This window comes from Lithobates pipiens, unplaced genomic scaffold, assembly GCF_037356315.1.
Source record: "Lithobates pipiens isolate NorthernLeopardFrog02 unplaced genomic scaffold, aLitPip1_a1.2 Scaffold_23, whole genome shotgun sequence".
In the NCBI taxonomy this organism is placed as follows: domain Eukaryota; kingdom Metazoa; phylum Chordata; class Amphibia; order Anura; family Ranidae; genus Lithobates; species Lithobates pipiens.
Window position 1 is genome coordinate 281,774,987 of NW_027507785.1, and position 15,945 is coordinate 281,790,931.

The following is a 15,945-nucleotide window of genomic DNA, read 5'->3' on the forward strand; positions in this document are numbered from 1 at the left end:
CTGTAAGGGCTAAAGTGTTACCTGAGGTTCAGCGTCAATGTTAATGTATCTAAATCTGCTAGTATATCTAAAATTCCCCTCCTCCCAGACTGACAATGCCTCTGTGCAAAGGTGCCTCCTGTGCTCCTTTATCTAGAGTTGTGTCGCATGAAAGGGATGGGTGAAGGGTTCGGCCCGAGCAGACGTTCGGGCAGAACTATGGTTGTTCGGATGTTCTAGTGAACACCAAACAAAATGCGATGGTCAGGGCAAATTCGAAAGCCACCGGAACGCCGTTAAAGGCTATGGCACACTAACATGAAAAATAAAAAGTGTTCATTTTAAAGGCTTATATGCAGTTTTTTTTATTTCGGCATGGGGTTCCCCTTAAAATCCATACCAGACCGATTGGGCCTGGTAATGGACTGGGGGGATCCCATGCAGTTTTTTTTCAATTATTTTTATCTGTATTGCTGAGACCTGATAATTCACTATAGCCGCTATTATTTTTAAATTACTTTTTTTCCTTTAGAAATGTCATTTTGTGCAGGGACTGTTCTAAAAACAGGCAAAATGCGCCACTTTACAGGCAAACTATAGACACCCTCCAGGTACGGAATTTAAAGGAATAGTTCACTTTTATTGCTTCACTTTAAGCATTATTAAAATCACTGCTCCCGAAAAAAAACATCAGCTTTTAAAACTTTTTTTTCAGGTCCCCAAACATTTTTTATTACAATAACTTGCATATTAACCCTTAAAATTATCACTTTTGATTTTTCACATTTAACGGCGTTCAAACTAATTTTTTGCCTGTTCGCATGCTCTGCTGCGAACCGAACCAGGGGATGTTCGGCTCATCCCTACTCACGAATACAGGAGACGTGTTACTGGCCAGATCACCAGGTGAAAACAGGCAGAAAACAAATGCAGCCATCGCATTTAAAGATTGCTAAGCTGCATTGGGGTGCGGCCCACGGTACAGGTGGCCGGACTGTGGGTACGTGCGGTGATTGGACAGCCCGGAGCGGCGGTAGTTTGTACAGACCTCTGGCTGATTTTTCTATGTTCCCATGGTCTTCTGTGTACCTTTCGGGTCAGGGATTGAGATCTGCCCATCTACATGTTCCAGGTGACACCAACAGGGGAATCACATGCACATTTGACCCACTGCCGTACGGTATGTGTGTCCATCACTGCTGGTAAGCGTACCCTATTGTGTGCCTATAGTGTTCTGGAATTTGAATGACACATTCCTACCTGCATCAGAGGTTTTAGGAAGGGAGACTCCCATGAACTTTTCTCACCATTCCTAAAAACGGTTATATTTAGTTACAGCACCCACGGGATTGCTTCTGGGTGACACCGCATTTCACACATTTTTTTTTTGGATATTATTTTACACATCTATGTGTATGGTTTTTACTCTATTATCATGGATATATGCATGTGTTATTATTCCTAAGTGCTACACATTTTGTTTCACATGCAATATACCGGTATTACATTTTGGGTTGAATACAGCTTTATTAGCAACTCTGTTTGTTTTCAAGTTGCAGCTGAAGTAATTCACCCATGATACACAATTCAAGAAATAAAAGTATGCAAGAGAATATACAATATAAAACATTTATGACCATATTAGTTTGCCTTACTAGCATTTTCCTAAATGGCCACTAGAGGGAAGTGGAGAGTTGCCAGTGAACCAACGCCCCACACTTTAGCCTATTGCCAATGCAGATGTATATGGGACTGAGGCAACCATTGGAAATTAAAGCTGAACTCTAGGCAAATATGTAAAAACTAATAATAATTTTGGTTTGTTCAAGTTCTAGATTTAACTAAATGCACTTAGTAAATACTTACTACAGGGAGGAGACACATAATGTCAAATAAAAATTTGGAAGAGATGTAATTTTGAATATGAAGTAAATGCAAACTCCGAGCTCTAAGCATAACATTACTTCTTAAAGTCAACAAACAGTACAACGCCCTTCCCAAAATCTCATTTTATAAACCAATCAGATCACGGTCCATGGAGGCAATTTGAAAGACTTGCACAGAGGCACGGGGAGGAGGTTTAAAAAATAAAAAAATAAAAAGTGTCCAAGACAGACCGTCTTAACTGGAATGCAAGAGGGAGAAAGGAAAAAATAAAAGCTGATCAGTTGCTACTGACAACAGCATCATTTGAGAATAACTTGTTTCAGACACTGTTTATTAATTTCTGCAAGGATTCCCAAGATTTTTTTTTTAGACCAATACTATATTGTCAATACCACCCCAGCCTTAAGCCTCGTACACACGATCGGATTTTCCACAGACAAAACATCAGACTTTTTTTTTCCAAAGGGCGTCGGCCATTAACTTGTCTTGCATACAGACTGCACCACCCTGCTAATGTTGTGATTGGTAAGCATTGATTCCGAGCATGTGTGTTTGTACTTTGGACTTGTCTGATGGACTTGTGTACACAAGATCAGAAAATCGAACAGACCATTGTCCGTGGAAAATTTATAAGCCTGCCATTCAACATTTGTCTGCGGAAAACCAGACAATCGTCCAATGGAGCGTACAAACGGTCGGATTTTAGGCCAACACACAATTACCGTTGGAAAATCAAATCGGGTGTATAAGGCTTTAGTCCCTAGGGTTCCATTTGTGGGGCTAGGCACCGATATGAGAAGGCCTGGCTTGCAGCCTCCGCTCTAATTCATTCCAAATGTATTCTATTGGGTTGAGGTCAGGACTCTGTGTAGGGCAGTCAAGTTCATCCACCCCAAACTTGATCATCCATGTCTGTTATGGACCTTGCTTTGTGCACAGTCATGTTGCAACAGGAAGGGATCATCCCCAAACTGTTCCCATAAAGTTGGGAGCATGAAATTGTCAAATGTCTTGGCATGCTGACCCCTTAAGAGTTCCTTTCACTAGCCTTGAAAAACAACCCCACACTGTAATCCACCACCATATGATCTAGACCAGTACACAAAGCAAGGTCCATAAAGACATAGATGAGCGAGTTTGGGGTGGAGGAACTTGACTGGCCTGCCCAGAGTTCTGAGCTCAACCCACTAGAACACCTTTGGGATGTAGAGCAGAGACTGTGAGCCAGGCCTTCTTGTCCACATCAGTACCTGACCTCACAAGTGCGTTTCTGGAAGAATGGTCAAACATTCCCATAGACACACTACTAAACCTTGTGGACAGCTTTCCCAGAAGAGTTGAAGCTGTTATAGCTGCAAAGGGTTGGTCAACTCAACATTGAACCCTACAGACTAAGACTGGGATGCCATTAAAGTTCATGTGTGTGTAAGGGCAGGTGTCCCAATACTTCTGGCAATATAGTGTATGTGGATTCCATGCTTGTGTAATACTAGATGTACAGTACATGCTGAGCACTGGTGATCAATTTTGGTCATTGAGAGCCAAAATGCATGTTTTCTCCATTACCAGGCAGGGATACAGCTGCATTATAGTGGAAATCCAGGCAAATAAGTGAACTACACAAATGAAATATATACGAGTTTACATATCTGTCTATCCAATACTCAGATGTACAAAGCACGGTCTTGTCTAGCAGGGATCTGGTCTTTTTCTGCACTTTACCTTCCAGCTCCCTTGTCCACCCTCTAGACAGTGAAAGTGGGAGAAGCAGAAGACTGATGAGCTCATCTGTCCCTTTCTGCTCTCTTCACTCATCAGCATGCTCCTCATACTGCAGCACACAGGAACTGCTTCTGCTATACAAAGACCAATACACAGTCACATGCAGGTACTTACATGCAATCTAAAAAATACATTCAAATTATGTAATAATGAATAGAGCACTGCATTTCTATCTTTTATGTGCTTGGAGTCCAGCTTCAACTATTAAACTGTGTAAATGAACACCATCATTGTACCATTACCTTAACATACGCCTCACGGGTATAAGATTACAGCTTCCAACTATATCCATTGTCAGCTATGCAATTCAGTGACCCTTTCCCAATACCTTCTGCACCAGAATCCATTCCCTGCAAACAGATTGCTTAGAACATTGTTGGTAGGATTTGCTTCTATTAAGCCGCAAGAGCATTAGCGAGCCTGGCACTGATGTTGGGGGATCAGACCTGGTACACAGTTGGCATTCCAATTCATCCACAGCTGTTCATTTGGGTTGAGGTCAGGGCTGTGCGTTTGCTCCAATCTCAGACTGGCAGAGAAAGCTCTAACGGGGCAGAAATTTGAGATGCTGACATGTTGGAAAGCTGGCATCCTACCATGGCTTCACACTGACAGTTACCTGGCTCTTCAATACAAACCTTTTTCTGCCATTTTTCATTATGGGAGAGTCAATGGCTATGTACTAAACAGTTCTGTGGCTAGTGTACAAAAGGGATGTCTTAGATACTTTAGGGCCTCAAAGCACCACCAAGCTACCAAACAACTGCTGTCTATGATTATAAAGTGGTTCTAAAGGTTTTCTACATCAATGCATTAGGAATCTTGGTCTGTGTCATGTCAAAACTGTATATTAATTAGGAAAAAGATACCTACCGTATTTATCGGCGTATAACACGCACCCCAAGTTTAGGAGGGAATTTTAAGGAGAAAAAAAACACTTACATTTAAATGCCCATCAATGCAGCCTTATCAGTGTCATATGCAGCCTCGTCATGCAGCTTGTCCATCACTGCAGCCTTGTCTATCGTTGTCCCCTTGTCAGTGTTATTTTCAGGTTCTACTTTTAAAACTGGTGCCGCCGAGATGTCCTGTGTATCTCGGGGGCGCCCGGTAGTTCTTGGCCGCCTTCGGCCCTTCGCGGTGGCTTTTAGCCACTGAGAAGGGCCGAAAGCCGCCGAGAAGGGCCAAAAGGCAGCTGAAAGCCGCCCAGAGGCTCAAAAATTGCGAAGGATCCGCGTATAACACGCACCTGCGATTTTCCCCTTATTTTAAGGGGAAAAAGTGCGTGTTATGCGCCGATAAATACGGTAGTTTTTTTAATTAAAATAATTACAGTGCCATCATCTAGATGCAGAAATAGAAGGTACAAATGTAAATTAAACAGCGTGCGTTTAGTATCACTTTAATATTACCAGTATCCTTCAACTGGAAAGACTGGAGCCCAGTTTGGTGGGATGTTAGAATAGATTTGACCAGATAGTGTACATAAAAGCATAAACTGCCACTGTAACCAAAGTCTGTTAGCTCAGTGGTGCTTTGAAGACCTAAAGGATCCAAGAATGTGATGGGAAAAATTTGTTTTATCCTCTACGTTTGCCCACTAACAAAAATGATCAGTCTATAATTTTAATGGTAGATTTTAACAGTGAGAGACAGAATAAGAAAAATTTCCAGAAAAATGCAATTCAAAAACGTTATAAATTGACGTGCATTTTAATGAGTGAAATAAGTATTTGATCCCCTATCAGTCAGCAAGATTTCTGGCTCCCAGGTGTCTTCTACACAGGCAACAGATAGAGGTTCTCTTAAAGGGAGTGCTCCTAATCTCAGCTTGTTACCTGTATGAAAAAAAGACACCTGTCCACAGAAGCAGATTCCTATCTCTCCGCCTTGGCCAAGACCAAAGAGCTGTGCAAGAATGTCAAGGACAAGATTGTAGACCTACACAAGGGTAAAAGGGGGCTACAAGACCATCGTCATGCAGCCTGGTGAGAGGGTGAGAGTTGGTGTGATTATTCGCAAATGGAAGAAACACATAAAACTGTCAATCTCCCTCAGTCTGGGGCTCCAACAAAGATCTCACCTTGTGGAGGTTCAATGGTCATGAGAACGGTGAGGAGTCAGCCCAGAACTACACGGGAGAATCTTGTCAATGATCTCAAGGCAGCTGGGCCCATAGTCACCAAGAAAACAATTGGTAACATACTACACCATGAAGGACTGAAATCCTGCAGCGCCCGCAAGGTCCCCCTGCTCAAGAAAGTACAGGCCCATCTGAAATTTGCTTATGAACATCTGAATGATTCAGAAGAGAAAAGGGTGAAAGTGTTGTGGTCAGATAAAACCAAAATCAAGCTCTTTGACATCAACTCAACTCGCTGTGTTTGAAGGAGGAGGAGGAGGAATGCTGCCTATGACCCCAAGAACACCATCCCCGCCGTCAAACATGGAGGTGGAAACATTATGCTTTGGAGGTGACTACTAGGGGGACAGGACAACTTCACTGCATCAAAGAGATGATGGATGGGGCCATGTACCATCAAATCTTGGGTGAGAACCTCTTTCCCTCAGCCAGGGCATTTAAAATGGGTTATGGATGGGTAATTCCAGCATGACAATGACCCAAAACACACGGCCAAGGTGACAAAGGAGTGGCTCAAGAAGAAGCACATTAAGGTCCTGGGGTGGCCTAGCCAGTCTCCAGACCTTAATCCCATAGAAAATATGTGGGGGGAGCTGGAGGTTTGAGTTACCAAACGTCAGCCTTGAAACCCTAATGACTTGGAGAAGATCTACAAAGAGGATGGGACAAAATCCCTCCCGAGATGTGTGCAAACCTGATGGCCAACTACAAGAAACTGACTTCTGCGATTGCCAACAAGGGTTTTGCCACCAAGCACCAAGTCACGGTTTGTAAATGGGAATCAAATACTTATTTCACTCATTAACCGGTTCCTGACCAGCGCACGACGATGTACGTCGACAGAATGGCACGGGCAGGCATATTGTTATTCAATGCCGCCCTGCTATCGGGAGCGCGCCGGCGGCGCGCTCCCGCGCTGGTCGGGACCCCCGTGAGTCCGGTCATGGGACCCGCGGACTCGATCGCCGCGGGCATCCACGCGATCGTCTCACGGGACGGCTGAATGGAGGAAATGCCGTGTAAACAGCATTTCTCCATTCTGCCTAGCAACTAGTGACGCTGATCTCTGCTCCATGTGATTGGAGCAGAGATCAGTGTTCACTAAATGAAAGCCCAACCCCCCCACAGTTAGTAACACACCCCTAGGAACACTTAACCCCTACACTGCCACCCACTGGTTAACCCCTTCACTGCCAGTGTCATTTACACAGGAATCAGTGCATTTATATAGAAGTGATTACTGTATAAAGGACAATGGTCCCAAAAATGTGTCAAAAATGTCCGTTGGGTCCCCCACAATGTCGCAGTCACAATAAAAATCGCTGATCGCCACCATTACTAGTAAAAAAAATAATAAAAAATTAATAAAAATTCTATAAAACTATCCCTATTTTGTAAACGCTATAACTTTTGCGCAAACCAATCAATAATCGCTTATTGCGATTTTTTTTTACCAAAAATATGTAGAAGAATACGTATTGGCCTAAACTGAGGGAAAAAAAAGTTTTTTTATATATTTTTGGGGGATATTTATTATAACAAAAAGTAAAAAATAATGCGTTTTTTTCAAAATTGTCGCTCTATTTTTGTTTATAGCGCAAAAAATAAAAACCGTAGGGGTGATCAAATACCACCAAAAGAAAGCTCTATTTGTGGGAAAAAAAAGGACGTCAATTTTGTTTGGGAGCCACATCGCACGACCGCGCAATTGTCAGTTAAAACGACGCAGTGCTGAATTGCAAAAAGTGGTCTGGTCTTTGACCAGCAAAATGGTCCGGTCTGTAAGTGGTTAAAATACAAATCGATTTATAACTTTTTTGAAATGTGTTTTTCTGAATTTTTTTGGTTTTTCTGTCTCTCACTGTTAAAATAAACCTACCATTAAAATTATAGACTGATCATTTTTGTTAGGGGTGCCAACGTACAAAATCAGCAGGGGATCAAATACTTTTTTGTGATAGTCAAGTGGCCATATAGTGCATCAAATGAGTAATAAAGTGCGTTGCCAAGTACTGTACAAATCTCCATTTACAAACTCCAAACCCAAGCTCATAGTTGAGTATTAGAACCAAAAGCTCATTTCCACCCTAATCTCTGTTCACCTCAACTATTCCGGATCAGATCACGGTTTCCCCTCGTTTGTTTCCACAAAATGAGACCCTGCATGCCCATCACAGGTTAAAACAGAAGCAGGGCATCTTATCAGACTAGTACTATTGTACTGTAACAAATGTATCCGCATGAGTTGCAGATCTGGGAGCTGAAATGCTGAGAACAGGGGCTCTTCAGTCCTGGGTATTAAGCATTTTGAAGCACAGCCAAATCAGGGGTTTAAACTTTCAGAATACACAGCTTTAATCTGATGCTGAGCTAGCAACACCACTTTCAAAGGCTGATGATGAAAATACAGTTTGAATTTAAACAAAAAAACAAAACAAAAAACAAACACAAAAACAGAAAAATATATGGTAGTGATTACATAAACATAAATGTAACACAAATGATGGTTAATCCCTTCGAAGTCAGCAAGCACCCACCTTGTGCAGTGGAGATGTCCTGAACCTCACAGGGGCTTATTCTACACAAAAAAGGTTCTGAAATTTGTGTATTTGCTTGAAATAAAGAGTTTAAAAAAAAAAACAAACAAAAAATAAATTCACGTTTGGTTAATGGATCACGTTCGAATGCTTCGTGATTCTAATTGCAAAACTATTCTGCAGTCACCTCTCGCTAGGCTAAGCATGGGCAAGCTACGTCTCTCCAGCTGCTGGGGAGCAGCAGGGCATGCTGGGATCTGTAGCTCCTCAGCAGCTGAAGCGCTAACTGCTTCACACAGCGTCACTTGGGTGAAGAGCCTGTCCTGCAATGACAAAGTTCAACATTACAGAGACCCAAGGCCATGGAATTTCCATTTCCAATGGAAAGAAATAATAATATAATATAATTAATTATAATAATAAAAGGTGCAAATAATTCCTCCTCTGAAGGAGGAGCCAGAAGACCGTCACTGGCCATCCTGGGAGCCAAAGGGTTACAACTAGTTGCGTGCCAGTCCTTTAAAACAGGAGTCCTCCTCCACAATCGATCACCGCTGGCACAGATGTGCCCGGACCCAGAGGGTCTGGTGTCTGTATAAAGAGGGGATTCCTCTTCTCTCTTCTGCAGACTATCCTTCCAAGAGGTAAAGCACAGGAGGATGAGCACCCTAGCGAACATCATTGTGTGCCTATATCAGCCGCATTTCATCCAAAAGGTCCACATACAGAGCGACAAAAACACTAGTGCCAAGTATATCCATCCGACGCCAGGCTTCGTATAATGTCTGGAGCGATGCACGGCTTTACCCCATACAATGACAGACACAAACCCTCACAAATTCACTTAGAACAACATAACAGGCTACTGAAGGAGACGTGGAAGGTGCGGAATAATGACAAGGCAGGAGACAGAATCAATAGAATTAACATACATAATAGGCCTTGTATCCAATGACAGGAACACAGAAGTGAACAAAGCATTGTTTTTAAGCACGACAGGATCCGAGAGGGAGAAGAAATCATCCATTAAATCAGCAGCCGCCGCTTTAAACCCTGGTTGGATGCCTGTGATAAAAATGGATTCCTTCTGACGTGAAGTACTTGGGATATATTGAAGGATGATGACAGGTAAGTCATTCGGTATTTTGTTGCAATCTCCTAATCCGTATACTCGTGGCTCTTCGGGTTCAGTTGAGGGGAACCCTGGGCAGCCAATGTTTTGTTGTGCGAGGTCCGGGAGAGGCTCAGTTAGTCTCATAAGATGACAGCAGTGCTGCATCCACTGGTTCCATGCAGGAAGGGCAAGTGAAGGATCGCATTAGCCAGTCATCTATACAGTCCATGTGATAAATGTGCATGCAGGGCAGGAATCGTATGGGGTCCCCATACACAAAGTCCATCATACAGATCACACACCTGTGGAAAGAAGAGGACATTCAGGTTTATGGGGAAAATAGGTGGCATGAAGCACACTTTAAGAAAACAGGAATAAGCATACACAAGCCAAAGTGCACTGGACCTTTTCTTCTTTCTTTATAGTTTACAGACTATGGGGGTTATTTACGAAAGGCACATTCATTTTGCACTACAAGTGCAAACTGCACTTGAAAGTGCAGTCACTGCGGATCCGAGGGGGACATGCAAAGAAAAAAAAAAAAAAAAACAGTATGTTAGCTTGCACATGATTGGATGATAAAATCAGCAGAGCTTCCCCCCATTTCAGATCTACCCCTCAGATTTACAGCGACTGCACTTCCAAGTTCACTTGCAGCGCAATTTCAAGTGCACTTTGCACTTGTGCAAAGTGGATTTGCCTTTCGTAAATAACCCCCTATATGACCTAATAGAAGCTGCGGGCAGCCTTCGTCTCCTCTGCAGAATTTTAACCAATAATAAAACATTTTTACAAAATGCAGCAACGTTCACACACATAGGACACCCAACATTAGCCCTGGTTCACACCAGTGCGACTTTGAAGCCGCCATTCCTGCGCAAATTCATTGCGCCTTGCATATGACTTCTTTAACAGACATCAATGCAAGTCGTGTTGAAGTCACACCAAAGTAGTGCAGGATCCTTTTTCTTGAGTCGCACCAATAAGAACAGTTTCATTGCAGTTAATGGGGTGCAATTTGTCATGTGACTGACCTCAAGTTGGCATGACAAGTCACGGCAGTGTGAACCAGGGCTAAGATGATTTATTCTTTCAAAGTAAACACACCTTTGCACACTGGTACTGACTAGTATTCCAGAGTCTCTCTTCCCTCAGTTTCTCGCCCTCATACAGGTAATGTGACCGCAGTGGTGACGTAGAGGGGCATAGGAGGGGCAAAGTAAGATGCTGAGCAGGTGCCCGACATCCTCTATCAACCAATGACATCACTGTTTGTTAGGGTGTCAGCGGCTAGAAGGTTGTAACAGTGTGCAATGAAAACCCAAAACCAGTGGCTTTAAATGAAGAAGCAGGCTTGATCCACCTGCTGACTTAGGCTGGGTTCACACCGGAGCGATGCGGGAACGCCGCGAATCCGCAGCGTTTTCCCGCATCGCATGCCTCCCGCCGGCAGTTCACACTGCCCTATGCGGACTGCTGGGAGTGTCAGTGAAACCTTAATGACACCCCCAGATCAGTTCGCATATTGCAGTGCGATCTGCAAACTCGGACAGGAATCGGATCGCATGGTGTGAACACCCATGCGATCCGATTCTGCTGCGGACCAAAAAAAGGGTCCCGTGCGAGTTTGCGGCGGGTGCGATGCGAATTCAGCCATACTATCTGTATGGCTTAACTCGCATCGCACAGAGATCGGATGTGATTTGCACTGCAGTGCGAATCACATCCGGTTCTCGCTGCCGCAGCGGTGTGAACCCAGCCTTGTATACAATTTTCAAGGACTTTTTAGGCATTTTGCCAAAGCACCCCTGAAAAAACCTGAAGGCACCCTGGTTGAAGAAAGCTGCTCTGGTTCTTAGGCTGCATGTTTATTTCCAGGCAATGACTCAAGAACCTGAAAACCTCCACTTCATTGCTCTGGGACTAGTTAGCAACTTGTGAGCCTGGGAAAGGCAAATTCCAGACAGACACTTCCAAGTGTATGGATTAATGAGATTGCCAATAAAAAGGGACAGTAAATTAGATTTGGCTAATGCTAATAGCTGCGGGCCAAAGGATTAGCTACACCTCTCATATTTCAGAACCTTAGGGGAATATACCCTTCTATATTGAAGGATGAAATTCTTAGGAAGATCTCCTTTTTGAGAACAGAGAAGCAATAGTGCAGTAGCAGAGGAAAATAATGCGATACACCAATAAGGCAATTGTCCTAGTATGTGCGGGGGTGCACGTGCGTGTGCGTGGGTTGCGCGGGTGTGCGTTGCGTTTCAGCGCATCATACTGTTTTTTGAGCTGTATAAAGTGACACTTGTGTGTCACCGTACAGCATCATGGTGCACTGCGCTCCTTACAGCGACATGATTCAGCCCAGAATGCTGAGATAAAATGCAGCATGTCTGCATTTTATCACAGATCACCGCAGCACAGCTCCGGGCAGCATTGCAGCGCGAATGAGACACAAAACAACTGCCATTCTTTCAGTGCAGAAAACTCCAGTCACTGCAATATATGTAAACCGCCCCTTAGGGTTTGTACTTCAACTGACAGAAACTGGAAAGTTAACCGTCATTGTTTTTCGTTTTTTTCCTCTTGGCCTCTGTTAAGCTCTGAAAAAGAATAGCAGATCTCTTCTGAAAAGCCCTTGTCCCCAAAGGAAGACTAAGAACACACATACTGTACACAATCCCTCTGGGCAGGAGTGGAGGAGCCTGAAATATACGTGTTTGTGTTTACAGCTATTCCCGTGAAAGTTACAGCAAAAAAGTATATCAGCAACTACATAGCTACCAGAACTATTGCAGATTGCTTCGAAGTACTGCACTGGATTCAGGGGCTATTTTGTGAGCCAGTAAACTCGTGATCTGCTATGTCCACAGATTGCATTTAAACAGCCTGGATTTCAGGGGGTTAAAACAAGCTTTGTTCCCCATCTCCTCTGATTAATTGATCGATGGAGAAACAAGCATGTTCATTTGCAAGTTTAGAACTAATTCCCCAGCCACTGTGGCTGAGTAAGCAGCTAATCCAGCATGATCTGTGCTTGATTAGCTGCAGTGGAATGCAGAGGTGACATAGGTCTAATAGACCCCTGTCTCCATGCTATCACATATGGGGGGTGGGGGCTGGTTAGTGTTAACATATAAAAAAAAATAAAAAATAAACCTTTAACCACTTGCTTACTGGGCACTTAAACCCCCCTCCTGCCCAGAGCAATTTTCAGCTTTCAGCGCTGATGCACTTTGAATGACAATTGCGCGGTCATACAACACTGTACCCAAATGACATTTTTATCATTATTTTCCCACAAATAGAGCTTTCTTTTGGTGGTATTTAATTACAGCTCGGAGTTTTATTTTTTGCTAAACAAACAAAAAAAGATGCAAAATAAAAAAAAATCATGTTTAATAGTTTATTATAAAATTTTGCAAACAGGTCATTTTTCTCCTTCATTGAAGTGCGCTGATAGGCTGCACTGGTGGGCACAGATAGGGCGGCACAGATAGGGTGGCACTAAGGGGCACTGATAGGTACCACTGATAGATGTGACTGATGGGCACTGATAGGTGGCACTGCTGGGCACTACTGATGGGCACTGGTAGATGACACTGATGGGCACGGATATGTGGCACTGGGGTGCAGCACCGTTGTTGAGGCAGATTGCGGGCACTGATGGGTGGCACTGTGGGCACTGCTGGGTGGCACTTATTGATGGGTGGCACTGGCAGGGGGCAGGTGGGCACTGGCAAGGCTGGCCGTGATCGGGACTGATATCGGTCGGAGAAAGGCTCTCATCCGCAGACACCCGCTATTGTCCGATTCTGCAGACGGAGGAAAATCCTATTTTTCTATCCGTCTGCAGAGCGGATTGGATGAACACAGACAGATGGGCTGTGCTCATCCGATCCCCCATAGAGGAGAATGGAGAGCTGACAGGGCGGTCCCTGCACAGTGTGCGGAGACCGCCCTGTCCGCCGCCGGCTCAGCAGGGACAACGGAGCGATCCCGAGTGAGCGAGCGGATCATCACGGGCAGAATCATTACTGATCCGCCCTGTGTGAAAGGGGCCTAATATGAAGTATGGAGGCTCATTTATCAAGGTGTCCGAGTGACGAATGGTCAGTGTTGCCCCACTGCAGCCAATTAAATTCTTCCCGCTATTCTTAAATAATGCAAAAGCTGATTGGATGGCCATGTGACAGATGATTGTTCCCTCTCTCTCTGGACTGGACCCAATGCATATGAATGTGTCCGCAGTGAACTAGAAGTGTATTCCTGAGCACTTACTCTCTAATCTTCTTCTCCGACCCATCCCGTCCAGGATCGTACACCCCTTTAGGAAGGTGCTGTATGAGTCCTATTCTTTGCGCTATTCTGATTTGCTCCTCTTCTGTGAGCTGAGTAGCTAGTCGGGTCTGGCTCGGGGTTGGATGGTACACCGGTACTGGGGCCTGCTCCTGGAAGACAAAAAAGAGATTTTATTACTTAAAGAAAATGTTAATGATCAATAAGAAATAGTTTATTGAATCTGATAGCTAGCAAAAAAAAACAGAAAAACAATATCCAAAATGTAACTTTTTCTCCACTAGTTTCCCTTCTGCTGGCATTTCTCCAGCATTGGCACTGGTTTATACATTCCATACACTGGTGACTGCTCTATTACTCAGAGTTCCGTTACACAGCAGTTACTGAATTCTAGTCAGATATAAAAAGACACAAAGAGGTTCTTCATTCGGGGGGGGGGGGGGGGGGGTTGATGTAAAAAGTCAGCAGCTACAAAACTTGTAGCTACTGACTTTTAATAACAAGACACTTACCTGTCCAGGGATCCAGCGCCACCCCCATCCAAGCTAGTTCTTCATTAGCTTTTGGGTTCCCAGCACCGGTATTTTAACTATGGGCAGTCAGCTGAGGATGTGCGAGCTGCGCTGTGCTTTATGGTCTCAGTGTCTGCTGGGACCTGTGACCTGTCCCAGAAGACGGTGGGGAGGGAGGGGAGAACTTCCACTCAGATCACATAGAAGCTGGAGTGGGTACCTGTCAGAATTAGGTACCTGCTCTCTTCCCTCCACCCCCCCCCCCCCCCCAAACAACAACATTTCAATTGTGGTGGTGGTGGTGGGTGGGGGGGCTGTAGCAGGAGACTTGAAGCAGACCTTTTGGGTGAAGCTCCGCTTTAATGCATCTCCGTATTCATTGCCGCATTGATATTTTTGTTTTAAATGCAATCAGTTTTAGGTACCTGAACTTGACCTAGTATCAGACTCTTTATAACAAAGCTCAGATTGGGGGAGGAAGAAGCAAAGTAAGATGCTAATAGGAGAGAAGAGCAGAGTGACTGATTAACCCATCAATATGCTGCTTTGACATTTACTTAAAGACCAAATTCAGGTTCCCTTAAAGTGGTTGTAAAGGCTGAAGGTTTTTTTAACTTCATTTATTTTATAAAAGCCTTTTGTACCCAGGACCCTGCATTCACTATATCTAGTCTCCCCCAGTACACACATGGAAATGAAATTATTTCACTCAATATAAACTGCTAAACACCTTTTCTCATTAGCAGTATATAGCAGTCTTGTAACTTCTATCAGTGTCTGGTTAAAGCCTGTATGATGTCAGATACCTATGTTAGGTAATTTGAAATGTGCCCAAGTTGACCACGTTGGGCATGGTGGGACTGATGTTGTGTCAGGACCACTCCCTTTTCACTGTATGTTTGTATGCCTCAAAATTTAATAAAAAGAATAAAAAAAAAAAAAAAGCTTGTATGAGGAGTTTTTATTCTCCCATGACTGTCCTATAAGGCTGCATGACCCCTGACCCTCTGTCTGGACAGTGCTAATTGGCCCTGTGGTGATCACATGCACTCTCCCAAGAAAGAAAAAAAAACCTCTCTAGCAATACACACCAAACTGAGCGTGTGCAGAGTGACTCCAAAGGCTCTGTCTTATGAGATGGTTTGGGGAACGTAAAAGAAGGGGAGGATCAGAGAAGACAGGATCAAACAGCCTTTTTACACGATGCAGAGGATTAACCCCTTAGGGTCCACAGTGAGTATAACCAGCATGCTTTTACCGTGTATACAGACTGATTTTACTGTTGTGGGTTTAGTAACATTTTAAGCTTTAATGACTAGGCAGATGTATCGGTGGAGGCAACAGCAATTGTCAAGCGGTCCAGTCCTAGCCACAGTGATGCCGAAACGGAACCCCACCTTCAGCTGACCTGGTAGCCGACATACGTGTTTAGCAATACCGTACAAAGAAACACAGTGATTTATTATACAGATATTATTTTGCTTCACTCAACAGAAAATAGTAAACTTCAATTGTTGCTTTGCAATGTACCAAACGGCAAACCTGCAATATTTCATCCCAATCCAACGAACAAAGACACATTTTGGATGTGGGAGGATAGGGCCATTCTGTGTAGATCTATAGAAGCCACACAAAAGCAAGCCACACTACAGTCAATTATGTGAACTCAAACTGTTGGATTAGCACAAG

The 15,945-nt window shown here is 43.8% G+C and overlaps 1 protein-coding gene across 2 annotated transcripts in view; it reads right to left on the bottom strand.

The window, feature by feature from the left end:
• Window positions 1-8,121: 8,121 nt before the first annotated feature.
• RNF11 (ring finger protein 11) overlaps window positions 8,122-15,945 on the bottom strand; it is an 83,689-nt gene continuing 75,865 nt past the window's right edge. For both annotated transcript variants that reach the window (XM_077450262.1, XM_077450261.1), the window contains exons 2-3: window positions 13,727-13,896; window positions 8,122-9,744 (exon numbers count right to left, since the gene is read on the bottom strand). In XM_077450262.1, the coding sequence (XP_077306388.1) occupies window positions 9,573-9,744; window positions 13,727-13,896 (342 nt within the window). In that variant the 3' untranslated portion in view covers window positions 8,122-9,572. The remainder of the gene's footprint in view (window positions 9,745-13,726; window positions 13,897-15,945) is intronic.